Source organism: Etheostoma spectabile, chromosome 9 (assembly GCF_008692095.1).
Source record: "Etheostoma spectabile isolate EspeVRDwgs_2016 chromosome 9, UIUC_Espe_1.0, whole genome shotgun sequence".
NCBI classification, from domain to species: Eukaryota; Metazoa; Chordata; class Actinopteri; order Perciformes; family Percidae; genus Etheostoma; species Etheostoma spectabile.
Genome location: NC_045741.1, coordinates 3,000,426 through 3,027,786, shown reverse-complemented (window position 1 = coordinate 3,027,786; position 27,361 = coordinate 3,000,426). Strand labels below are relative to the sequence as shown.

General features: G+C 41.6%; 2 protein-coding genes and 1 long non-coding RNA gene across 5 annotated transcripts in view; 2 read left to right on the top strand and 1 right to left on the bottom strand.

Moving 5' to 3' along the window:
- ralgps2 (Ral GEF with PH domain and SH3 binding motif 2) overlaps positions 1-6,235 on the top strand; it is a gene marked incomplete in the record, with an annotated part of 59,864 nt that extends 53,629 nt beyond the window's left edge. Inside the window, 4 exon segments of the mRNA XM_032525090.1 lie at positions 818-910; positions 1,807-1,912; positions 2,289-2,380; positions 2,464-6,235. Coding sequence (XP_032380981.1) covers positions 818-910; positions 1,807-1,912; positions 2,289-2,380; positions 2,464-2,493 — 321 coding nt within the window.
- On the bottom strand, positions 244-14,533 carry LOC116695078 (uncharacterized). Its single transcript, XR_004333349.1, has 3 exons — positions 14,351-14,533; positions 12,063-12,066; positions 244-254 (listed from the first exon to the last, which is right to left on the bottom strand). It is a non-coding gene; the product is annotated as an uncharacterized LOC116695078 (long non-coding RNA).
- Positions 7,166-22,352, top strand: fam20b (FAM20B glycosaminoglycan xylosylkinase). Of its 3 annotated transcripts, XM_032525092.1 has the most exons (10): positions 7,219-7,396; positions 7,535-7,545; positions 8,622-8,939; positions 9,518-9,765; positions 11,634-11,720; positions 11,839-11,948; positions 12,941-13,112; positions 18,785-18,976; positions 21,099-21,158; positions 21,262-22,352. In XM_032525092.1, the coding sequence occupies exons 2-10, from the start codon at positions 7,537-7,539 to the stop codon at positions 21,491-21,493; spliced, it is 1,428 nt and encodes a 475-aa protein (XP_032380983.1). In that variant the 5' UTR covers positions 7,219-7,396; positions 7,535-7,536; the 3' UTR covers positions 21,494-22,352. The 3 variants fall into 3 exon arrangements, with proteins under 3 accessions (XP_032380984.1, XP_032380985.1, XP_032380983.1); XM_032525093.1 differs by lacking the exon at positions 7,535-7,545 and having other exon boundaries at positions 7,166-7,401; positions 8,619-8,939; XM_032525094.1 differs by lacking the exon at positions 7,535-7,545 and having other exon boundaries at positions 7,173-7,401; positions 8,557-8,939.
- The last annotated feature ends 5,009 nt before the right edge of the window (positions 22,353-27,361 follow it).

Below are 27,361 nucleotides of genomic sequence, written 5' to 3'. Positions count from 1 at the left end.
TATGTCCATGTGCTGTTCATACATCTATACCTATCTACTGTACAGGAGAAGATGGGCAATAAAATAAGTCTACAGAGACTCCTTAACTTGCAGAACATCTCTGTTTTAGATCTTTTCTTCTTACTCACTGTAATTCTCTTCCTCTTTGACTATGCTTGCATTTCTTTTCCGCTGCTTTTGTTCGCCTTGTGCCTTTTAAGCCATTTTTATATTTGAACTAAGATTATCCTGTTCTGTTTTGACTGGACATAAATCTGGAGCTCTTAATGCAGTTTAAATAACTTAAAACTGTCGGTAGGTAGTCCGGGTGATTTACGAGCTTCTTTGATGATACATCGAGGTCTAAAATATTTTTTCCAATCTGGCCATGTAGTCGGGCAAAATCTCCTTCACCAAGAGTATTAATTAGCCGGTTTACTTCAGTCCCTTTTTATTTTCCCATGCTTTTCTTTCATCTCATAACTCTCTTTATTATCCTTGTATAAGTCTTTAAAGAGTTCAGTGTTTATGGAGCAAGTTGCTCATTTTGCACAATTAGTCTCCAGTTATCTGTCCAAGCATGGACAAGCAAAGAGTTTTAGTTCCCCAAACCATACTGTATTTTACCCTGTAATATTTCTGTTTTTCTAATCTTGTTGCTTAATCTGTCCCAGCCAAAGATTTGTAAGTAAGTGATGCAGCACAGAAGCAGAACCATAATAAAATCACAAACATCCCCAGAGCGTTTCCTCTTTTAAACAATCTGATGGCATGCGTAGCATTTCATTGGCTCAATCAGGCTGAGGTAGAATTTAATATTTCACTTTTCTGCCTCCAGGTGGCGTCATGGACCAAATACTGGGTCGCTCTTTGTGGTACCCAGCTCTACTACTACACCGCCAAGTCCCTGAAGGCCACTGAGAGAAAACATGTAAGTCACACAAACATTCACACTGGTCCATCACCAGCCTTTGTGTAACAGTCTGAGGGCACATGAGGCCATGCAGTTCTGCGGTGCATGATAGAATAGTTGTAGGTTTTTGTTATGTTTGTTTATGCAAGCGGGGAGAATAACTGATGGCACATAACATAACCTCTTCCACATGAACCGTAGTTGTTGATAGAAGTGAGAGTAAATTATCCCAATACACACTTGGTTATACAAGGAGGCGACATATGATAGCCATTACTTACTCCCAGAGAAAGTTTGATTACAGAATGATCTCGGGGCAACACACTTAATGATTCTTCTTTGTGTGTGTGTGTGTTTTTTTTTTTTTTTTACTTAGTTTGCTCAGGAGAAAGAGAAATCATAGCAAAAATGCAAAAAAATTACACATTTTTAAAGTAATTTTAGCATAATTCAAAAAGAAGTGGAGCGTGTTCAGTGCATTTGGCCGGGTGTGTGTGTGTGTGTGTGTGTGTGTGTGTGTGTGTGTGTGTGTGTGTGTGTGTGTGTGTGTGTGTCTGTATCAGTTTGAGAGGAACATTTACTGAAACTGTACAGGAGCTCAGAGGAGAGCGTAGGGAGGAAAGGATGATGAGAATTGGAAGAAAACCGTAAATGAGTGGACATGAGATGCAGTGATTGTGTGTTTGTGTGTGTATGTGGATTGGGGGGGACAGGCAGATGGTAGCACTCATTGAATAATGAGACCAATGACATCACTGCAGTCCTGTGTGTTGCTCCCAGGCTAATTAGAACCTTGTGGAGTGCACATGCTGGCTCACAGGCAAGATCTGGACGTTACACACTCATGTACACAAAGCCTGTGTTAACATTTCTTTTTGTTACATTACTCTGTTTCCAACTTGTCCTCCGCACAGTTCAAGTCGACGTCCAGTAAGAGCGTGTGTGTAGTGGGTCTCATGGCCATGATGGCTGACGATCCCGAGCATCCTGATGTCTTCTTGCTGACGGATTCCGAGCAAGGTCACACACACACACACACACACACACACATACACACACACACACACACACACACACACACACACACAGAAAAGGAAAAGCTAAACAGACATGACTGACGCAAGCAAGCAGTCATCTCTCTGAAAATGGATGCTGTAAAAATGTGAACTTTGTTAGTGGAGTTTGGTTTGAATGGTGAATCACATTCACACACGTCTGTCTGTCTGTCTGTCTGTCTGTCTGTCTGTACACTCCTGAACTTTTCCACTGTGAATTTGTTTTTATTTTACTCTGCGGGCCAAAGTCATGTGAAGTTTAAGCCATCTTTCCAGAGTGTTGGTAAAGCAGGTGGCAACGAAAGACTTGGCATCTCATATTGTTTGTCTCCGTTGCCTAGGTAACACCTACAAGTACCAAACGGGGAACAGAATGAACGCTTTGCTCTGGTTCAAACATCTGAGCGCTGCCTGCCAGAGCAATAGGCAACAGGTATGGAGCTCCATAAACACTCACAGACATACGCACATTGTAGAATATGCCTTTTATTTTTACACACCTTGCTTTTTTCCCAGGTGCCAGCCAATCTGATGTCATTCGAGTGACCGATGCTGAGGAGTGTAACAGAGCAAAGGGAGAGAAGGATGTGGAAACAGACGAGGAGGATGAGGAGGAGTATTGATGACGCAGTAGTGGGAGCTTTCACTGCCATGAGACCTGACCGCCGATTCTCCGATTCTAACCCCGGCCTCACCTGCCGCCACTGCCTTAACCAGTACTGTGTGTGTGTGTGTGTGTGTGTGTGTGTGTGTGTGTGTGTGTGTGTGTGTGTGTGTGTGTGTGTGTGTGTGTGTGTGTGTGTGTGCTGACTACTGAACAAGGACCTGCACCACTGCTCTTTTCTCCCATTTGCTCTCAGTGTCTTTTGTTTTTACTGTGCAGCACTTCAGTGGAGCCATTCGACTTCTCCTCTTCTCTCACAGACACTGTCCTCTGATGGACAAAAATAATCCCCTTCTTTGTTTTTTTTAAGGGGTTAACTATTTTCATTTGTGTCCCCGCCATGCTGAAACGCAAGATTTTCATCTTTTAATCGGCTGGACACAATCACAACACGCACACTCACATCGGACTAACCCGTTGGACTTCTGGAGGGTTTGAAAACACTTCTTTACTCACTTGGTTCCTACTTGCAATTGTTGGTCTCTTCATTTTCTTGTGTTGGCTTGGAGTCGCATGCTTATTTACATGGGCCACGCTCTCACACTCTCGCACACACACCGGCCTATTTGATCGTGTTGTAAGGGCTCTGATTCGCAATCGATTCCAGCAGAAACAATTTCCCCACTACCTGAATGTGTCTAGTTTTTATTACAGAACTCTGCCCGCCTTTTTTCCCTTATACTCGCTAAGTGTTCTGAACGTATGTGTGCGTGTTTGTATAACTACATTGGGTGACGAGGGTTGGGAGGGCAAATATAATATAATATTTGCTTAAATTACAGGAATCTCGTCTGTGTTCCACATAGGTACGATCATCCCAGAATCTAAGCTAAGACGTGTTCATAGTTGGGTGGACGACAGTTAATTCTTTAACAAACCTGTATCTTTTGTTTTTCTCCAGTGTTGTCTGCTCTCTGCCAACAGACACTCGCTTTACTAGACTCACATATACTTAACACTAAAGACTTGAAACTGTGAAAGGGTCCAAGAGAGATAGCAACGAGAACTCATAATACATGATTTTATCTCCTCTGGTCTGAAGCAGACATTCAAAGCTACCTGGAGCCATACAGAGTCTACTTTAAATCTTGTTAGTTTATATTGTTTTGTGTTCCTTTTTTTTTACCTTTTTTGGGAGGGATGGTGCAGTTCACAGTATTACCATGTAGTAGATGATTGCACATCAATGTAGTTTTGTCTGTTACATTTTTGTGTTTTACTCCCCTTTTGGAGCAGTTATTTTGAATATTTTATGTACATGTGAATTTAATTTTGTCAAACCAAATTTGCCCCTTATTCTATTAACCAGGACCCAGCTCTATTTTAGGCCCTAACTGTGTTACATCTGATTAAGCACCTTGGTTATAATTAGTGCCAAGCGATGTAACATCACTGTTTTTCTTCAGGTTGACAAAACGTTGCAGGAGCTGCAGTGGAATCAGATGGAGGTATAGGCATGTAACAACCTGGGATTTACAGTTTATCACTGTGCATCACAGATGTTTCACGGTGTCGCAGACAGACTATTACCGTTTGTTGTTGTTGGGAGCTTATTGCATCCAATCGAACAAACATTAACAGGATGATGGAGATGACAATGATAGGAGGCTTTTTGCCCAATAATATTCATCAATTTTTTTTTTTTTTTTTAAACAGCTGTTTACATTGTATGTTTACACAATCTTTTGCCCAAATCACAGTCCACTCAGTGCTCCACATGTACTGTGTAAACCTTAGTATTACAGTATGTAGAAAGAAATGTCCTGCCTATCAGTGGGGTATATCAAGCTCAGAGTTAGTTTCATGCTGTTGTTAAGGGGTGATGGGATGGAGAGGTGAACAAATCCATACTTGCAGCACTGGATCCCCTCTAATGTGCTTCACTCGGTCTTCTCCTGGCTAGTATCCAGTCAATAGTGGCACAATGATGTTTTTAAACTGTCCTCAACACAATATACAAGTCAACAATGCAACTTTTTAGGTCAGAAAGAACCACACCAAACTGACAATTTAGTTCCCATAAAGAGATGTTCAGTCCTTTGTATATAATTTGACAGGAGGGCTAGTAGTGGATGAACCTGTGGAAGAATGAATGAGGAATCCAAAGACAGACATATATAATATGTGTATGCATTTGTGTGCCTGTGCATACTTGTCTATTTTTCTAAAACATTGTAATTTAATCCCTCGTGGGGTGACCAGCTACCTAATCTTGCACGTGACTGACTGCCAGCTCATGCCACAACTTCACGCTGGCTTGTGTTATACTGAAAGTGTGAAGAAAAGGATTCATCAGCAGATAAGAAGTGAAAAGTGGTTCTCATCTGTGTCCATTGTGGCCTGTGAAGTACTTTTTGCTGCACAATGGAGCAGAGACTGTTTGAAGGGATCCCAGAGCTGAAGCCCTATGGAGACTGATTATCGCTGGTGTTTGAATCCGATTGGTTGGCTGGGGACAAAGTGTCTGTGATTGAAATGGGTGAGTCAGAATTTTGGGTTGAAGGAGTTAGACTGTTTACCTCTGTATATCTACAGATGGTGGAGCTTAACCGGCTGTCATTTGCAATATGTTGACACATTGGAGAAGTTTAACAAGAATTGATGCGGTCTTAAAAAAAAAAAGGACTGTAAACTGAAGGAGCTGGGATGTAAACAAACCCAACGCAGACAGTCAACATTACGTCACATTTCCCTTTTTTCTATTTACTTTATCCGATGTGACGAGAGATGTAACTGATGTTGTTTCCTGAGTTACAACTTTTATACCTAACCAGACCCTTTTTTTTTGGGGGGGGGGCATCTTGGAAGGTTTATTTGAATCAGTTTGGGTTTAACAATCCTTTCCTCATGAATTACCCAGATCATGTTGAGCGCTTTTTGTGAGCTTTTCACTCACTGCAACCTGAGTTTACACAATTGTCTTTGTTTTATTATCCTTGTTGTACAGTGTACAGAACTGTCAAAATATTGGAAACACGTTTCATTTTGGGATGTTTTGTGGTTTTAGCCGACTCATTTCTTAGGATTTCAAGGCCAATCACTACTAGCATCATAACCACACAATCATCTATTTTGGGACAAGAGTGGAAAATTTAAATGTCAGGCGCTCCTCATTTAAGATCATTTTTGGCTATTACAACGAAACTTGATGCTTGAATATTCCCCCTTTCTGTGATGAGTTGTTTCCTTTTTATTGACCATACTATGTACAAATGCACAATTTGCCCTGTATGAACTGTTTTGAGTGAATCTGCCTTCTGAATTCATTATTTTAACACTTGAGATGAAGGTTTTGACCGGAGGAAGCATTTTCAGTGTGGTTATACAATGTGTTTGTCCTCGGATTTGGTGGAGAAGTGGAATCAATGTGAATCTGGACAGGCATCGTTCACTGTTTACCAATGACATCAACAACAATAACCTTTGTTCATGCCGCTAAAGGTGACGAGGGTGATGTGTAGGTGACCTTTGACCTCCACCCTTTACCTGGCTCTGTGTGTGTCTGTCTCTCTCTGCCCTGTGTCATAACTCTGGCGAGCGCTGTGACCTCACTGCTGAGTGATGCGCTTCCTGGTGTGAAGACTGAGAACCAATAAACACTCTGCCCTTTTTTTTTACTCCACACATCGGTTTCATGCTCCTTATTCTGTTGGAGACGGTGTGACTGTTTATCAGGGATGGGGGGGATAGAGTGAGCGGAAGGCTGTGTGCTAGTGAGTGTGTATTGTGTTACGGTTGTATTATATTAAATGGTTCAATACTATTTTGAATACACACAATCAGTTCCAGCCTTTTACAAGCTGCTGTTTGAGTTGTAGCAGAGCAGTAGGGATGACTGAGAGCGACTGACTGTTGATGGAAGTTGCCTGAAGGGATTTCTCCTGCAGAGTCTGCCTCATTTCTTTATTAGTTTTGCTCCTTTTATATCCATATACTCAAATATTTTGATTCTTAAATTGGCTAACAAAATACCAAAGAACAAATTGCATTAACTTTAGTAATTGTGTTTGCTTATCAGTACTTATTCTTGATGAAGCATTACTTTATTAGGTCGCAGTTACATTTACATCTGTCCTTGCTGCTTTTTTTTATTACAATAAAATGAGCAGCTGGGGCTCATTGGAAGTGAGCGTTCAGTCAGTCAGTAAAGGGAAAACATTACTCATCTCAAAATTTCGCCATCTAAACTAGGTATAGTCAGCACTTTGTTGTAAATACAATTAACTTTTTTTTTTTAAATATGTACAAAGCCCCTAAGGGTCTTTAGGGTAGTGAGATTTTAACAGGACGAGAAAGCAGAAAAAGACCAGCTACTTTCTCATTTGGGCTTCTTTTTGGAATTCCAGAACGATGCACAGGACTCTAAAAATAGCTAAATAGCAATATTGCAAATGAATATCAGTTTAATAATAAGTATTTGACTTTGTCTGAACTATGGCTTCGTTTTAAGGGTTGACAAGTACAACGTAATTTTTCCATCTACCACTATCATTATCACTGATGTTGTTGCAGTCTATGGTATGGATGTAAATAGTGCACCACCGCCACCTGGTGGCTGCCTGGAGCTCCTACAGGAGGAGGAAGTGTTTCGGAAGTGGACACGGCAGGCCAGAGAAGGAATCGAAGGAAAAGGGCGGAGGAGAGGGAGCTACCGGGGGGGGACTGAGAAAACGAAAAACCATCGTCAGTTTAAGCGGCAGGACAATTTATTATATCTAACCTTAATATCGCAGGACTTTACAGACACTTGGAAGCTACTTTGACTACGGTGAACGGCATATGGCCGAACGGTAAGTCTGCTTGGTCTGCAGCCAGTAAAAACAACAGACGTAGCTACTGTAACGGTAACGTTAGCTAGCTGGAATAGCAAGGTGTTGCTAAGCAGCTAGCAGTGCCGTGATGGATGTGACCATATCGTTGCAGATATGGTGACCTGATAAGGCAAACAACGTCGGAATAACCATCTTAGAAAGCATCTAAGTGGAGCCATCATTGAGAGGTTTTAGGTGTCGTTATGCAGTCACCGTGAAACCAGCCGTTTCCTCGCTAGTGTTAAAAAAAAAGAAGCAACATCATGAAAGACCAATTGTCTGATGAAGCAATTGCCTGCGTGGCCAGACTTGTGTTGGCTGAGCTGTGTCAAAACTAGCTGGACCGTAATATATCATATTTTGTCCAGTTCATGGCTAGCTTGGTGTCGTTTTATCACAGTTTTGATAACGTTACGCAGGGTTCGTTGGCGCTAACTTCTATTAACGACAACGGAGTCTGTTAACTAACGTGGCAGTTGTGTTAACGTTACTGCCGTGATTAAAAGCTCCCAGCATGCAAAGCTGTCATGTAACCTTAACGTTAAGCCCCCGTGTTCACCACATTTTTGGTGACTATGTTTAAGCTGTTGGTGAATTACACAAAAGGTTTTGTAATCAGAGGAACATCAATGGGGTTCAGCCCATTTCTCTTTTGCAAGGTAAGACCGTCAAGACACAGAGGGTGCTGGGTCCCGCACCTTGTACCCCCCCCCCCTTGCACCATAGCAGGACTACCTGTCCATCACCTGCTCACTGGAAACAGGCAGGGTCGATCAAGACAAGGTTCTTCCGTTCCCCAAATCCAGTGTTGGAGAAGGAGGGATGATTTTACATGACACAGGGAGGATTTGAGCAGCTGTAATAAGCACAGCTCAGCCCATAGCAGCACTTTGATGTCGTTCAAGTTTTATGGTGTGGGATACTTTTGAATGTACAAACACATTTACAGAGCAGCAGACTGGGTCATCCTGATGTAGTTACATATCCTGGACAGGCTTCAGTTGTGCTGCAGTACTGGGTCATTGTCTGCCCAGAGGGATAACAAGCAAAAGGGGCAGCAAATCAATTCGTTTTCTCTCCACATATTATTGACAGTACATTTTTTTTCATCTCTCCCTCCTTTCCCTTTCCTAGTTCTCGTCTGTCTCCGTTCCTCTTCCCGCCCAGCCTTCTCATTTCTGTTTATCTCCATCCAGGTGACCTGTTTGCTCAGATTGCAGCATAAGGGATCAGCAGCTTTACCTTCCTTAAAAAGAGTTGGTCTGACGGGGCAGGTGGGTGGGCGGGCCACAGGGAGTTGCGGGAGCCATGCATCAGGGGTGAGGGAGATTCGCTGCGGGGGACACACACAGCGTCGGGTGAGGGGGTCGGGGCAGGTCGGTGCGGAGATGAAGCTCAAACAGCGCATGGTGGTGCTGTTTGCTGTACTCCTCCTGTTGGGCCTGGCCAAGATCTTCCTGCTGGATGGAGGCGAGGGCTCTGCAGCCAGCCGGCGGGATCTCAGAGCATTTCGCAAGGTCTGAGTGCCAGTCAACTATTTCCATTTTCAGTCTTGTTTAAAAAACCAAAACAAATGTGTTCATCAGTGCTGTCATTTGTGAGAAAGTAATGTAGGATGCACATGACTCTTAATTGGCTAAGACTTGTGTGCAGTTATATTCAACAGTGACTACGTTTACGTTTACATTTCCAGTTTTTTGCCCTCATTCTAAAAAAGACAATATTATACATAACAACCATAGAAACGCACAGAGCTGGCCGTAAGTTGTTAACAGGCTGTAAACTGACTGTAAACTGGCCACAAACTGCAGTAAAAATACGTGATTGAGACACATATTCCGAATGTGCTGCATACATGTCCAAAGAAGGCCTTCTGAAACCCGAAACATACCGGCATATCCCTCGTCTTAATTGGAAAATGCTAAATTCTGTAAAAGGCCTTATTTGGAATATCCAAACGGAATATGCTGATTCAAATTCGGAATAATGTCATATTCTGAATAATAGTGAAATGTTAGTGTGTTAGTGAGCATTTGGCAGACATGTACATATTATCATATATCATTACAGTTCTATTATCACCCATCTCTAACAGATGGAAGCTGGCCTTACTCTGTCCCGGGGAGCTCGCCTTACCCACACCCTCCAATCTCCGTGGGAGATAGCAAGCCAGTGGGTGGGCCCGAGAGAGGTGTACCCTGAGGAGACCCCAGAGCTGGCTGCTGTGCTATCATCCCTCAGCGCTGCCAGGATAGAACGGGCAGATGTGGGCTATAAGGGCACGCAGCTCAAAGCCTTGCTGGTGCTGGACGGGGGACAGAAAGTGGTCTTTAAGCCAAAGAGGTCAGATTTGTGAATAATGGAAGTACACACTTATATTTTGTAGGGGTGTAAATCACACGTTATTTCACAATACAATATTATGTGACATATGATAGTCTGCCACAATAAGATTCCAATTTGATTCAATTCAGGGGCCTGCGACCGATAAGCAACAAAACCATGAGGCCCTTTAACACAATCAGTTACATTTATATACATTTCCTAGATTGCGACCAAACGGTCGCATTTTGCGACTAAAATTTGAGTGTTGAGAGTTCATATGTGCAAACAGTAAATTTGCCCTTTTAATTTTTACTTTTTACACATTAAATGTGTAAGAGGCGCATCAATGAATCCGGAATCTGTGGCAGGCCATTAAGTGTGAGAAGGATAGGGAATGGACACTGTAAGTGGCTAATGTGTGGAGGGGGAGGGTCCTAGAGCTAATGGAGCGGGCGTAAACGTCTCTAGGAAGGAGACGAAGACCGATATCACAATGAGCAAACAAACTATTGACTTGTTCTTCCGACCTGCGGCTAGTGTGCTAGTGCCAGAGTCTAAAGTGTCACAGTAGAATGATGATTCAGAGTCAGAGGTTTGCGTGGCCACCAAACCCACCATTATTGGGAGGACTGGCTGCGAGAATTCAGCTAGTTGAGGTACTGTAAGGAGACAAACTCCATGAACTGCGAATGTTGCAGTCGCTAGCCGCCAGTGCAGGAATTTCGCAAGCAGAATACACTATTTAAACAGTAGCCCCTGACATGTTAATAAATGAAAAAGCAACGCCTGTAATCCCTCCTTTCTTTCACTCACTTTGTTTATGTCTCAACCCGCCTTGCGTGCACTACCGGTTGGAGTTGTGTTGTTAGACCTCGGCAGTGCTTTCACTGATTTATTTGCATTTTTACACGTCAGCTTCGAAATTTGCCACAGGCTGCTCCCTCACTTGGGTGAGAGAGAGGGAGAAATGTGACAGCAGAGAGCAGAGACTACTTCTATGGAAAAGAAATACATATAGAATGCTAAATATATAACAATTTACCAAATAACAAATAGTGCTTGTGTTGGGTGCTCCTCTCTCTCTGACTCCCTCAGTAGTCAATATTTCCCACAGTGGGTGTTAGACGCTTAGCCTAGATACTCCCCGTTCCATGGAAGTTTAAACACCTGAGATAGGATTATTTCAGTGTAAACAACAAAAATAATAATACTTTGTTTACTGCATTTGTTTAGCACCATTTGATTAAAATGTGACATAAAACAGCACATTGTAGTTTCTGTATTTTAACCAAGGATTTTATATTTATCAGTAAAACAGTTAACTTGGGGAAATGCGAAAAATTGCGTTGCAGGTCGATTTAAGTTGTACGCCCCTAGGTGTTCTGCCTGTACCCCTACATTTTACAACACTCCTAGTAAAACAAGTTAGTCTGGAATTTACAAAAATCAATTAAAATATGATTTGTCAATTTCATTACTAAGCTCTACCAGACTTTTCAATTTAAAACAAACTACTCTTTTGAATAAAAAGAATGAAAATAAAGTGGGAATTTAAAAGGTGCACCTTAAAGATGGCCATATGTATTCATATTTTCTAGAGGTGTGAAAAGATCTCGTCCCACAACGATCTCACGAGAATGAAACGTTAAGATATATTCCGTTGTGCTTAAAAGTTTTCGCAATATCAGTACACAATTAAATAAAAAAATAGTCATAACCCAATCTCGCACCTTGTCTCGTCACACCCCTAACATTTACGAATAATGTTCCGATAATATTGCATCGTTAAATTGATCAATCCAGATTGACGTATCGTTACACCCCTAATATATTGTACTTAAGAGTAACTCGGCTTTCTTAATTGTGTCCTGTCTACCCTTCCGTAGATATAGCAGAGACTACGTGGTCGAAGGCGAGCCGTACGCAGGCTATGACAGACACAATGCAGAGGTGGCTGCTTTTCACCTGGACAGGTGTGTAAACATCATTACTGGAGTGTCTGGAATCCATCCTCCCTGATCTGTTATTGGAGTAGAGCTCCTGTGTAATAATGTTCTGGCATGGTGTCGTGTTGCTCTGTCCTCTCTGCAGGATCCTTGGGTTCAGGAGAGCACCTCTAGTGGTCGGGAGATACGTCAACGTGCGAACAGAGATTAAACCTGTGGCCACGGACCAGCTGCTTAGTACCTTCCTAATGCAGGGTGAGTATCAGTCCACTCTTTGGTCTTCTCTCACACTTCTATAACTTTTTAGTAAGGTGTGACATCCCAGAGTGAGAGTGTCTTACTGTATGAATCAGTTGCCTTTCTTTTGACTCATCTGAGCACTTTCTTTCTGATTCTGATCTCAGTTTTCACTTTTTTTTGTCCATCACTCTTACTCTCACTCTCACTCACTGTTCCAGTCTTCATTTTTATCTGACTTTCTCTGTCAGTACACTAGACCAGGACATACTCTGCCTAGTCCTGTTTGGTAAGGGTGTGGCATTATACACTTATTACAGTATAATAAAAAAAGACAATAGTATTAAAACCATAGATGATCTTTTTCAGGCCTCTGCCAATATAAAGAGATTCTAATACTCTTCTTGCATTTTATCATAGAGCAAAGATACATGAATGAACATGTACTGCAAACTAATTACAGTAGGGCTGGACCCGAATATTTGACTTTTCAGAGTTTTGTTCATTCAGTAGGGATTCGGTTTTCAATGTTTGTATCTGATTTTCTTTTTAACAATACTGTCAAATAACAGAATCCTTAAAATGAATTCATTTAAAGCTCTGTTAGGCACTTCATTTTTGGGGTTGTTGGGCAACAAAATCCATAATAATCATTCAGCATATTGTAATCGCAAAAATGATCGCCAGATTTATCAATGATGAATTCAATTAGTTGCAGTTGAAGATATTTCATATCGTTGTTGGTATGAAGTTTAAGTTAGTATTAAAAGAAGAAAATAAGATGTATTTTAACCAATGATAAAATACTGTTTTAATACCATCAGAATTCATTCTATTTCTTGACTTTGTTTCTCTTTCTCTCAAAGATCTCAGCAGACGGCTTCCTCCTGTACCTGCGTACAGTTCCATGTTTCCATCTCTTTCATATTTGATCGTTGCGATGTCATGGTCAATTGGATTTTTTTTCTCCATGTGAACCGTTTATTTCTCTCTCTCTTTCTCTCTCTCAGGTAATAATACATGTTTTTATGGAAAGTGTTATTACTGTCGGGAAAGCGAGCCAGCGTGTGCAGAGGGAGAGATCATGGAGGGGTCGTTAACCCTTTGGCTGCCGGACGTCTGGCCTTTGCAGAAACACAGACACCCCTGGGGACGCACATACAGAGAGGGGAAACTGGCCAGGTGGGTGTCCACGAACTAGGTTAAGTCAAGGAAGATCCTCAGGCTTCAGCGTTATTGTTATTGATTGAATAACAACAATTGATTGAATCAATTGTTATTGATTTTAGAAGGACATAAAAATGGTGTGCTGATGCTGAGCGCCAACAGCGTTTCATTATTGATGGTGGTAAAGGTCCGCAGTTAAAAAGAGACAGACCTGAGAGTGGATACTTCTCTCAATGCAATGTAAAAGCTGTTGTAGTTTAAAACACGTACTTGGGAAATTTTAAATACTACTCAGGGTATTTTCTGTGAGGTTTTTAGGGCTTATGCGCAAATGACTTCATACACATGTCATGCACTATGTATCATATGCAAATGATACACATAATCTGCATAAATATTTAAAACGGAACTGACACTTTGCTGCAACATAAAAAAATACATTTATTCATTTCTATTCACACAATGAGACATATTTTCAGTTGTCATTGATTGAACTGTGATTTTTGAGGAACTATAGGGCACTTTACACCTGCAACAGGTCTACAAAATGAATTTAACAAGAAAGTCTTTATACGTAATGGTAAAAGTAAAATATTTCTGTTCAAATCCCGTGTCTTCATATTTTCAGCCCTTAAAATTACTTCAGTTTTACAGCCTGAAAATCACATTATCTGGGAAGCAATATCTGGACATTAATATAACCCTAGTGTTGTCTTCCCGTTAACCATGAACTTGCCCTTCCAGGTCAAAATTGAATTTGTTTTTGTGCTTTTATGATGATTTTGTCTTTTTTTCTGATTTATTTGTCTCATTTTGGGGCTTTTTTTGAAAACCTGAGCTGGTTTAATAATATGTTTTACACTTGTTCTTGGAATTCATGGTCAACAAACCTCATTTGTATCAAATTATACATAAGTTTTTAGTTAACAAGGCAGAAATTTTGAATTATTTGGACTAACAGTTAAGATGAGAGGATGTTGAGTGGATCACAGATGGGTATATGTCAACGTTTAGTCCGGATTCTGTTTTGAAACCAAAAAAATAAAAAATTCAAATTCTATGAGATTAAATAAAACACCCAAAAGATTCAATGAAAGTAATCATTGATTTTACCTGAAGAATGTTGTATGGAATCATCCGTGTTGTTTTTGGGAAATTTGGTTGAAAGAAATCCATATTTCTGATATAAACACTTTAAAACGGACAACACAAGGGATAATGGAAGGTATTATTCAGGTTAGAGAGCGAGAGACAGGCAGCCCAAACTTTGTAGGGTGGAAGACAAACATGTTAATATGAACCATTACAAGTTTGTACAGCATGCCCTAGATTTGGAAAAAAGTGTGAAAAGACTGACATTAAGGTTAGCATAAACTTTGAGCAAAAACTAAGAGGGTACAGTTGTTTTCCTGGATTTAGTCTGATTGACCCAGAATGACCCATGACATTTGGCTCAAATCCTCCCAGTTACATTGACTCAGGCAGGTAAGATAGCAAGCCAAGTCTACAGTCCCTGACAAAAGTCTTGTCGCTTATCTATTTTGTAGAAACACCTGCTATTAATCTGATTTTTAATTAATCAATTGGTGTCAGAAATAGCTCATATGAAAAGCTAAAACCCTCCCAAATGATGTTCAGTGCACTGAAATAAATTAGTGTCACTAAAAAAAGATTAATTATTTAAACAAACAGAAAGGTCAAATTTTGGCAAGACAAAAGTTTTGTTCGCTATACATAAATTGAACAAATTTACTACAATACTAAATATGTCAGCAAATTAAATAATGGTGCTGTGAGATTCAAATTAATATCTTGTATGACTTCCATGACTTGAAGGACTGCATCCATGGTTTGGCAAGGATTCATACAATGTATTGATGAAGTCATCAGGAATAGCTAGGAAAGCAGTCTTGCATGCTCCCGAGTTCATCAATATCTTTGGTTTGGTCTTCCATGCTTCCTCTTTCATCCACCCCACATAGCCTCAATGATGTTCATGTCTGGTGCTGGGCCGGCCAATCCTGGAGCATCTTGATCTTCTCCGCCTTGAGGAACTTTGAAGTGGAGATGGAAGTATGCGATGGAGCACCATCCTGCTGGAGAATTTGGCCTCTTTTATGATTGGGAATATAAGAAGTACTAAGATTTCTTGGTATTTGAGACTATGATGTTGCCTTCCACCCTGCAATCTCTCGCACACCCCATACTGATGTAACCCCAGACCATGATTTTTCCGCCACCAAACTTCACTGTTTTCTAGGTAAATCTTGGATCCATGCGGGCTCCATAGTCTCTTGCAATATTTGCGGCAACTGTGGTGTAATTCAACAGAAGATTCATCTGAAAAATCCACTTTCTTCCACTTCTCCAGCGTCCCTTTTAGCAGGCTGTGGGCCTTGGCAAATGCCACACAGTTTTCAATTGTCTTTTGTTTAGTGCTGCTTCTGGGCACTGATTCACCATGGAGGCCATTTCGAGACAGAATCCGACAAACCGTTCTGTTGACACAGGGACTTAGGGGACCAGGTCTGGTGGAGCTTTGCTGCAGTGGAAAATGGGCTGGCCTTGGATTTTCGAGCCACAAACGGTCCTCTCGAGCGGTGTCTTGCGGGGTCTGCCTGACTGGGCTTGTCAAAAACATCTCCAGTGTCTTCAAATGTTTTTTTTTATCCTCTGTACTTGACGCTGAGCCATTGAAGGTGTCTGCCACATCAGCAGTGGATCTGGTCTTCAGCCTCTTGTAATCAAAACTTTAGTCTCAGGTGAATCTTAGGCATGTTTGCAGAGGTCTAGTTTGCAGTTTATGTAAGGTCTAGTGTACTGGGTTGTTTTTATACACACCTGAGACCTAATTGATCCATTATTAGTCACAGGTAAGCTCATATGAAATGCGCCACACTTATGTCTTTGCAAAAATTGACTCAATGGACTTTACCAAGCTATGAATATTAGTATACTTTTTGACAGTTTCTTTTTGCACTGAAACATTATTACAAAAGCTGTTGGGATTAAAATGAGCCATTTCTTGTAAATAAATCTTGATTAGAAATATATTTCAGCGGCACTTCAGGTCAATTTGTACACAAGCAACAGGACTTTTGTCAGGGACTGTACTTAGACACTGATACATTTTGAAAATAAAACTTGTGTTTTGCTTAAATATCTGATCCTTCTGCTGTTACAAAACACAATTTTGGCTGTTTATAGCATTGTCTTTTAATGTGACAAAAACACTAAATAATACATTAACATTGGCCAATTAGAACGAACCCATTGCGGTGACGTTTTTGGTGGAGCTGTTTGTTTAATAGCCAACTCGGAAAGAACGGAATGTTTTGACCATAAACTACATCAATACAACATTATGTGGAGTTAAACTGGACGGGCCCAATAACCTCTGAATAGTGTGAGCGGCAGCCAACGGGGGGGGTGCAGACCATCAGCAGATTCACTACAATTTCATTCTTAGGACATATCTCAATCCTGTGAAAATGCATCACATGAAAATGATTAACAGCCCTTGGTGCACTTTCTGCCCACTAAAAGCTCAAGGTACATATCGTCACATGATCTGGGATTGCTCTGCCGTTGGTCAGTTCTGGAACAACATTGCATCCAAAATACAAAATATCTGCCCTGATTAATGATACTGTACCTGTTGCTGTCAAGGTTTTGATTCAGAATGATCTGCCAGCCCTCTAGCTCTCTAAAATCAAAAAATGTGCTGTATTTGCTGGACTTACAGCGATGAAGAGAATGATTGCAACCATAAAAAACCATAACCGTAAAAGGTTGAGACAGATTTCACTTTTGATCGTGTAACCAGCGATCAGACCCGGCATTCCATTTTGAGGCAGTGTGAGAGTCCCGTACAGTGAATGGGAAACATTACTGCCTTTTCTTTAGTGCCACAAGCAACTTTTAGAACACTAAGGTAAAAAATGAAGCACAAGCACTTAACTTGTTAGGAGTTTGTGCAACAGCTGACTGTATCCTGCAACAACAAAGCAAAGTCCCTCCATCTCTTTTCTTTCTTTCATTCTCCATGAAATAAAGCTGCCTGCAATGCGGATGGAATTGTTGATCTATAAAATATTCAATGGAAAACAAATATTGTGAAATAAAAAGTGTTAGGGGGTTAAATAATACAACAGGAGGTCATACACATGAGCCAGTTAAGTTATACTGCCGCTGCTGTGAAACGCCGAATCACTTTTTCTGGTCTGAACGTCCCCTGTGGTAGTGGTAATTCTATTGTAACCTAAAGAGTGTTATTGCACAGCAAGTCAACTGTATATTTTAATTCAAAATTCCTTTATGTGACATTTGTGGCTGAAACCAAACAGCAGATTAAGTATTTATTGAGTTTAAACGGAGCAGTTCTTTCAAGTAAAAGGAGCAATTACAAATAACAACACAGGCCCTAATTATGTTTCATTCCAGAGTGTTTACGTTGAGCTACACTGAGCCAAAAGAGCAGGTTCCTGTGCAACATTCTTTTCCCAACGAAACTGCTTTCATAACAGTAATTACACAACAAGTGGCATTCCATTGTCTGTAGGTGTCGTGTTTAAACGGTGCTTACAGGTAATTCTGGCTAGCAAATATTTATTTACAACTAAGTTGATCTGGCAGAGCAGGATTTCTCTAGAAGTTTCTTATATTAGGCCGTTATACGGCTGTTTATTGTGCACAACTGGCATGATTACACAGAATATATGTGTGTGTGCATCTGGTTGTGTCAACTATCTATCATTGTGTGTACGCGTGTGTATATGTATGCGGACTACTGAACAAGGACCTGCACCACTGCTCTTTCCTCCCATATACTCGCTAAGTGTTCTGAACGTATGTGTGCGTGTTTGTATAACTACATTCCGGGGACGAGGGTTGGGAGGGCAAATATAATATATATTTGCTAAATTACAGGAATCTCGTTGGTTCACAATAGGTACGATATCCCAGAATCTAAGCTAAGAAGTGTTCACAGTTGGGTAGACGACAGTTATTCTTTAACAAACCTGTATCTTTTGTTTTTCCCAGTGTTGTCTGCTCTCTGCCAACAGACAACGCTTTACCGACTCACATATCTAACACTAAAGACTTGAAACTGTGAAAGGGTCCAAGAGAGATAGCAACGAGAACTCATAATACATGATTTATCTCCTCTGGTCGAAGCAGACATTTAAAGCTACCTGGAGCCATACAGAGTCTCTTTAAATCTTGTTAGTTTTTATGTAAATGTAAATGTGCTGTATTTTATATGCGCTTTTCAGTCTTAACAAACTGCTCAAAGTGCTTTTACATCTACAGGATACATTCACCATTCCACACATTCATACACTGTGGCCGGGGCTGCGTACAAGGTGCCACCTGCTCATCAGATAAACATTCATACACATTCAACTCCGATGCGCAGCACGGGGGCAACTCGGGGTTCAGTGTCTTGCCCAAGGACACTCGACAATGACTGCAGGGGCGGGGATCGAACCACCAACCTTCCGATTGACAGATGACCGCTCTACCACTGAGCCACAGCCGCCCCTTGTTTATATTGTTTGTGTTCCTTTTTTTCCCTCTCCCTTTTTGTGGGAGGGATGGGGCAGTTCACAGATTACAGTGTAGTAGAGATGTGTGTGTGTGTGTGTGTGTGTGTGTGTGTGTGTGTGTGTGTGTGTGTGATCCAGGTGGGAGTACGATGAGAGTTACTGCGAGGCGGTGAAGAAGATGCCTCCCTATGATGCAGGGCCGAGGCTGCTGGATGTCATTGACACGGCCATATTTGATTATCTGATTGGGAACGCCGACCGGCATCACTATGAGAGTTTCCAGGACGACGGCGGCGCCAGCATGCTCATCCTGCTGGACAACGCAAAGAGGTGTGTTAATGTGGAGGATTTTAACAAGCAAACAATCAACTGTCCATTTAAAAAAAAAAGATGAATAAACACATTGATGAATAAATCAATAAGTGAACAAAAACTACTAGTAAAAAGACAAAAGCCTAAAATTGTCTTTTTCAACTAGTTTTTCTATGTAAGGGGAGGTGTAATTCATTATCAAATGAATTGGGGTCTCCTTACATAAAAAATAGTGCTGTCAGTTTTAACGGCGTCAGTTTTTAAAGTTCTTTTTTTTCACATGCACTTGCAACAACTACTAACGTTAGAAAAACTACAACACCCACTGGATCTAGCTAAACCGGAAACAGAACAACAGGCACGCCACACACACGCCGTTTAAGCTTATGGGCCGGCCAAAGAGTAGGAACGTTACGTTTTGATTAGATGGCGAGCGCAAGGCGCCAAAACGGACGCCAATAAGATTCTGGATGGAAAGTTTGCTTTTTAAAAGTTGCCAAATGTTCCATTGACAAGACCAAAGTCATCTGTGTGGGTTTTGTCGTTGTGAACTGAGCTATCATCGCAGCTCGTCCAGTCTGAAATACCACCTGATGGCCAAGCACACAGCTGATGCCAATTTCCCCACCCACACACACACCCCCACACCCCCCTTTACAGCTCAGTACAGACGTATTTTCTCAGGAGCGCAGCAAACTCTCGACTCTGGATACGTGACGAAAGTTTTGGAGACTTTGATGACTTCCACAGAAGCATTTAGAGAAGTCTCGATCGAGGAGATTTAGGATCAAGCAGTACAGTTGAACCACAGTGTGTTGCCGCGTTGTGCCATCTCAACTCTGAAGTTCCTTTCTTCCTTAAGGTGTATTTACTCTTGCTGAGGATACAAGGTTAGAGATGAACAAATATGCAGCACATTCATCTGTGGCCATCTGTGTCAAAGAACATCTTATCCAGGGTTCCTATGTGTCCGTCACTCCTGCAGATTCTGAGTGTGTGAGTGAGTGAGTGTTCTGTGTTAATTAATCTTCCTCCCCTGACCTTAGCGGGATGGGAGCGCTCAGTACTTGAGTCAGCACTGTTTCATCATACAGCTGTTACGTCTCCTGTCATCTATGGAGACATAGAGTTACGCGTGATTTATCCTTCCGCGTTAAATCTACGTGGTGGTTACGGAAGCCACAGTGGTACAGTACAGAAGTACTGTATGAATTACGGCCTTTCCAACCAACCGCTATTGTCGGTGTAGAAATGAGACAGATTTGCCTACAGCATTTACAATAAATCAGTTGACTTTCAGGAGCATTCACTTGATTGATGAATTCAACTTTATATCTGACTCACGGAGAGCAGCCACTTCCATGAAGTGAGGATATCGAGCCATCAATCCCTCTTTGAAGTTATTTTGTTTGCGATGATCTGAACCAGCAGTGGAAAATGTTCGTTATTCAAGAATTAATCATAGATGACATGGCATGGTTATTTAAAGAACCTCTTACTGTGCATACTGGCTGTGTTTCAGTCATTTCCTAACTGAGCAGACCTTCAGTTTCCCATTAAAAGAGCATCAGGGCTGGACAATAAACCGGAAACTGACCAAAACCTACATCGCCAGTCTCTCACCGACTTAATCGAAGCCATGCCTGACGGGCTGTTGTCTTCCGCTTTAATGCGTCTACAAGTAAATCAACAAATCACATCTGACCCAAAGTAACAGCTGATTTGTGTTAGTTTATGCCAAACAGAGGAGCTCCCAGGCAAACTGCTGTTTAACAAACACAATTCTGTGTGGATTTGGGCAACAGAAAGCCTCTCTCTCTCTTCTGGTTGGCTTTGCTGAGTGGAGCGCGTCATAGACGCATTTGAAAGTGTGTTCCGGAGTTCAATATGCAGTCGAGTGTGACTAATGGATTTCGATGGCTTCTCCTAACTACAGCCCAGGCAGGCCTCTGGCTTCAGTTGACTTGTAGTTTTTATTTGTAGTCTTTTTTTTTCATTTTTTGAGGCTTCTCCCTTTTATTAGACTGACAGTGGATAGACATGAAAGGGGGAGAGAGATGGGGGGATGACACGCTGCAAAGGTGGGATTCGAACCCAGGCCGCTGCAGTTGTGTTTTAATCTTGTTTTTATTGTGTGCAGCTTTGGGAACGCTGCTCTGGATGAGCGAAGTATCCTCGCACCACTCTATCAGTGCTGCATGTGAGTACTCAGGAAATTGTCAAATCTCAATTCTTGATTTTCACTTTCTTTTTTTGTCTTTTCTTTTTTATACAGTGACCTCTGTTTTCCCTTTCTCCGTCAGGGTTCGTGTGTCCACATGGAACAGGCTGAACCTACTGAGGGGTGGAGCTCTGAGTTCAGCGATGCGGCAGGCCCTGGCATTCGACCCCATCCACCCGGTCCTGGCTGAGCCACAACTCGCAGCCCTGGACCGGCGTCTGTCTGGAATCATAGCAACTGTCAAGCAGTGCATGGAGGCACAGGGCCCCGATAACGCTCTAATAGAGGACCGAATAAACCTCCCACACCCCTAGCAGTAAGGGACAGGAGGAAACGGTGCAACAGGAACAGCCGGGACTTTACCCCACACATCTGGAGAAGAGGAGAAGGCCCTGATGTTACAGAGATGCAGAGTGAGGAAATGGATCGCCAGGGTGGAACGGCGACTGTATTTCTTCCACACGGGTCCATTTTTTGTTTGTCACTCTGATAAGACTGAAGTGGTTGTCTTAAAGAATCACTGGATCCAAAGTGATGTCACCTTCTACTATATCAACTTTTTCTCAGGACTGTTGTACACTATAGGACAGTATCAGCTGTAAGAAGCCCTCCCATACTACTCCTGCCTTGTGCCAAACGCTCCCCCCCCAGTCCAGCTGTTCCCTTCTCGACTGAGCAGGAGGATGTAGACCCTCAGAGGAGCCGGAGGGAAGGGGAACATGAGCCACCAACGTCTCGATGGAAAACACTGTACAGCCACGTCGCAGGCTGTTTGAAGCTTACAGTCAAAGGAATAGAAAAGTAATTAGTAATAAGTGGATTAACAATAATCCATTTTGAAACTACATTTTTTTTTCTTGAAATGAAATTGAACTTTTATTGGAAAGAAAGGAGAATGAACTCAGCCCTTCATTCATCATTGTGTACATATTTAACTAAGTAGTGACAGAATTATAAGACGAAAGAATATACATTTGTGGATTATAATATTATATCGTGTGTGTGTGTGTGTGTGCGCTCGCGTGCGCGTGTGTGTGTGTGAGAGAGAATGGAATAGTGCCATATTGTGCCATAAATAAGAAAAGCTACTGATATGACAGGCTTGAAGTGAGGGGAAGCAGAGGGTGGGGGTGTGGGTTCATCTTCATCATTAAACTATGATGTATTTAATTGGGGTTCTCTCTCGTCTTCTTCCATGTATTCACCACTGAAAGGCACAAAGTCTGTTTTGAAATATGTGTCGTCATGCTACAAAAAATCATTTGCTTTGATGCGGTGCCGTGTTCATGTTGGAAGGGACTTTCACTTTAAGTTGTTTGGGTGTTTTTTTTTATTTTAGATATGTTCTGAGATGCGTTACAGGTCATATCTGGAACCCACTGGTTATAGTTGACATTTAATTTATAATAATCAGTTTTAGCTTTCATCTGCCATTATCTAACTTTCTGTAAAGTCTTTTTTTAATTTTTCCAAATTGAATCACTTTTTGTGAATTTAGTTGAAATTTTAGTCAAATATTACTAAAAGATCTGATTACAAACTGTGTGATTTTTACCAAGATTGTTTTCATGAAATGATGATTGATTTATGTCCCCTACTTTGATTAGAGGTTGGTATCATTATTATATCATCTGGAGATTTAAAAAAATAGAAGCGCTGAAGACCCAATGCTAATGCACTTTGCACATCGATACAAAATAAAAATCCATGTTCTTTTGTATCGCGACACAGACTTGATGATTGAAGTCGTGCGGGGTTTGTCTGTTGTGGTTTGCACACCTGTGACTCTGCAACATCCAGCCGTCTTCTGTTCTGAACAGAAGACGGCTGGATGTGGCCGACACACTTTAAGAGCAGATGACCGTAAGTAAACAACATGTCTGAAAGGTATTCTGATTTTCAACTGTTCACCTGAAGCAAATGGGAGAACCAAAACACTTTTTTTTTTTTACCTCCGCTGAGCATTTGCATTTTTCTTTCACGTTATGTCTGCACCCGGTTTGGTTTGTAAAAAGGATGTGTGTGGGCTGATGAGTATTAGTCAGAAAACATTTTCTTTCCACAAACCCCTTTCCTTTTTTTCCCTCTGTCTACAAGCTGAAATCGAAACACCCAGCCCCCCCCAAAAAAAACATCCTCATCCCTCTGAATCTAATAACTCAGTATTCCTTGAATCAATATTTAAGGCCTGTGAAGTGTTGTTACAGTACTTCTGTTGATGGATTTCCCCATTTCAGCTTTTGCTTCTGTTACAGATCATCATCCACCGCAGGAGTGTGTCCTTATCATTTGACATTTGCTTCATCTTTGTTTACCCCGACAGTGGGGTGTATACTCTTATTCTCTGATTTAAGTGAGCTTGGTTGTTTTTGCTTCACCCACAGATTGGAAACTTAACTGTGAAACCATGTGGCAGCCCCCTTTCCCACAGACAGATGTTCTTTCAGCTGCCTGCTAGTCTTGCAGTCACCTCCAGCCCTAAGCTCTTTGTTTGTGTGTGCATCGAGCCAGATGATGTAGGACACCTGTTTCATTTCGACTAAGCAGGTGTTTTACATAACCCACCTACCAAAACATTGAAACGTTGATGAAAACCACAGTTATGTTATCATATTGGGATATGTCAGGGCATGATCACTGAGTTTCCGGATATCTTTATATTGGGTTAACACTCAGAACTAACTTGTTTTGGTCTGTGGGCCTATCTGCCATCATGCCATACAACCTTCATCATTAGACTTTTGACCCTCCTTTTGATAACTGAATAATATTGTTTTGCTACTTTTGTTAGATACTTTAATTTGCGTTCCCCTGGGTGTTTGGAAGCAGCAAACGCAGCAACAAAGTGAAGAAAATACCACGAGTACTTTTGACTCTATACTACGTACCACAGACACCAGATTTCCCTCTAGGATAATGAATATATGTTATAGAGACCATCTGGGATGGACAAAGTACCACTAAGCATCATAAAGACATGGTAAACACACTCGAAATGTGACAGACACCCCAGAAGTCACAAAACCTATATTACAGGAATGTGTTGGAGACAAAGATAAAGTCTGATGTGATGAATTTTGAGACACTATAGTACCACCTCACACTATTTAAAGTGAGACAGAGTGGCTACTGGCTCCAAATAAAACTGCTGCTACCCTATAATCAGCTATCACACTGATAGGGCGGATGGGAATCACCAGATTGGTAGGAAAGGAAACAAAACTCCTTTCACTCAGCCGGACACATTCTAAGGACGTTTAGCAATACTTTGTTTTTTAAAAGGGGAACTAACTACACGGATGCAACGGCGGCTGTGGCTCAGTGGTAGAGCGGTCGCCTGCCAATCCGAAGGTTGGTGGTTTGATGTGTCATGTTGAAGTGTCCTTGAGCAAGACACTGAACCCTGAGTTGTTCCGGATGCTGCACCTTCAGAGTGTAAATGTGTGTGAGTGTTTATCTGATGAGCAGGTAGCACCTTGTACGGAAGCCTCGCCCACAGTGTGTGAATGGTTCCTGTACTATGTTAAAGAGCTTTGAGTAGTTGTTGAGGGTAGATAACCGCTATATAAATAAATACAGTCCAAGGGTCAATGTACAGCCATGTGTTAATTTTTAATAATTTGCTTTGTTACTGAGAAGCAAGAAAAGGATATTTCCCAAAATGTTAAAATATACCTTGAGATAAATTTAAGTTATAAAGAAAAATGTATAACTTGGGCAACAAAGGGGAAGGCTGTGGTATTATGGGGCCCAAGCTCATCTGTAGCAGGATACTCCGGCGCTGCACATATGTGCAATGGCTTTCATTTCTTTGTACTTTTTGATTCCTAACACAGGATGGTGCCCCATGTCATAAATAAACGTTAAAATTTAATTTAACTCAACATGACATAAAAATTCATTGTAAAGTGAGAAGTAGCGTACATTTCTCTGCAAAACAGTTGGCTGCTTTTATGACTGAGAAACTCAAACTTCTACAGTAAGCATTACTTCAGCTCGTTCTATTCCAGAGTGACTACAAGGAAGTTATATGTTTAACAAAGTTCTGTTCAGACATTCACTATTTTTTGGGGGGGGGTTTCCTAGAAACAAGTTGTGGCTCAACTTCATCGACGGATCCACACCCCCCTGATGAATATTATGGGAACAGGACCGTGATTGTGGGAGGTGTGTGTGCCAGGCAGCATCACTGCGGGGCGCCGTGCAGCGGAGCACAGCGTCAGCCAATCAGCTGCCGGTGCGCTGGTTTCATTCCTGCCTCTCTTTCACTGTCTGCGCGCGCGTGTGTGTGTGTGTGTGTGTGTGTGTGTGTGTGTGTGTGTGTGTGTGCGCGCGCGCTGCAACCCCCCCACCCACACACACACACACACACACACACACACACACACACACACACACACACACACACACACACACACACACACACAAGCGCAATGGGCAAAAAATAAAGAGTAGATCACGAGCGGTTTCTTTCCAGTCACTCCCCTCCTTTCACTATACCCGCTCGCTTTTTAAAAGTGAGCTGAACTCCTGTAGGACGCTCAGAGCACTGATGGACCGGAGAGGGACGGATGCTGACGGAGGCCGCGTGCTCCGCCGGGGCAGGCGCACGAGGATGCTGGCGCTGGTCGTGGTGCAGAACGTGCTGGTGACTGCGTGCCTCGCGGTAACGCTTTACGTTTGCTGGGGCGCTCAGGTGAGTAACGCGCTGGGAGTGGAGTGTAGAGGAGCTGATGTGCACACTGCTGGTTTGTCTTGTGAACATGTAAAAACTATTACTATGTGCAAAATGAATGAAAAATGCTTTTAATTTAAAGGCTTTATTTGTAAATTGTACATGTGAAATACTCTCAATGAGGCTAAACCAGTGGACATGTTTTTCAAGTAAAAACATTTAACAAGTTGATCTCAAAATTTGATCATTTGATAAATACCTTAAGAACACTTCATCTGATTGTACACAAAAATATATATAATTTGAATTTACTCTTAAACCCTGTTAAGTCATTTAGTAATCATGAGTGGATTCTAAATACCAGACACAAATGTTTTTTTTCCCCCCAGACCATCGTTATCAGACATTTTGTCTGGCTTTTTTTTTTTTTTCTTGGTACATAGTATGGAAACATCCCCCTCAGTGTGGCTTTTTTCATTCATACCGTGTGTGATCAAATGTCTGTGTTGTAGGCTACATGCAATCACAATAGGCTACAGATGCTTAAACAACAGTCACTTTAAAATGAGACCACAAACAACATCCTGCCTGTTGGTTGCGTTTCAAATTTCAAATTCAAAAACACCACATTACTGTGTTAAAATGCAAAATGACCACATGAAAAGGTCTGGAAGTTTATTATAAGGGATTTTTTTTTTGCTGTAATAAGTAGTTTTCTTACCACCTGTTCTTCTATTGAGAGCAGCTATTCTACTTTCACTATGGTAGACCTTTGAGTAAATATTCAGCTTGACTTCTTTTGGTACTCTAAGCTTCCAGAGTTACATTCAGTTGGTAGATATTACATTTGAACTTTGCACTGAACCTCTTTTTCTCCATGTGAGAGAACTTTCTCACATGGAGAAAAAGGTCATTTGTTAAAGGAGCATCACTTAATTGGAGATGGACTGATTGGTGCAGTACAGTGAGCTCATATTCAAATAGGATGCCACGTTTGACCTTTCACTCTGAGCCAATATATGAGACAATCCGTCTACTTTTACTGTGGGGTTTCAGTCTTAATCTTAAATCTAGAGTCATGTTAAAATCCAAAGTTTTCTTAAGTTTGGTAGAGCAGCGCTACACAAATGCCACTAGAGACAACAGGAATGGGTGTGCCCAGGGTCTCCAGATATTCTATGACCTGGATGACTGATAATCTGCATGGACATTTCACCCGGGTTACAGTTTAAAGATCATTTTAATGACTAACATGTGTTCCACATTTAGGCTGTGGTGTTGTGGCTGTCATGCTACTCTCACTACAGTTATTAATCATCCCACTGTGAGACTTTCCCTAGTTTCTGGCAGCCTGCCTATTTTCACACCACGCCACCTAACCACCGTATCAAACAAACAAGTGCTTTGTGCTTTCCAGAGCCAAACACCAGCTTCTGAAGATGACGTGCACATACAGTTTGAACCCATTTCAGGTGAGAAAAACTCCTTTATTTTCTGATCTTTGTCT

Bases quoted from the DNA above. Each gene is read 5' to 3' on its own strand.
- fam20b (XM_032525092.1), top strand. The intron at 18,977-21,098 runs GTGTGTTAATGT...TATTGTGTGCAG, and splicing joins CTGCTGGACAACGCAAAGAG to CTTTGGGAACGCTGCTCTGG. The intron at 21,159-21,261 runs GTGAGTACTCAG...TTTCTCCGTCAG, and splicing joins CCACTCTATCAGTGCTGCAT to GGTTCGTGTGTCCACATGGA.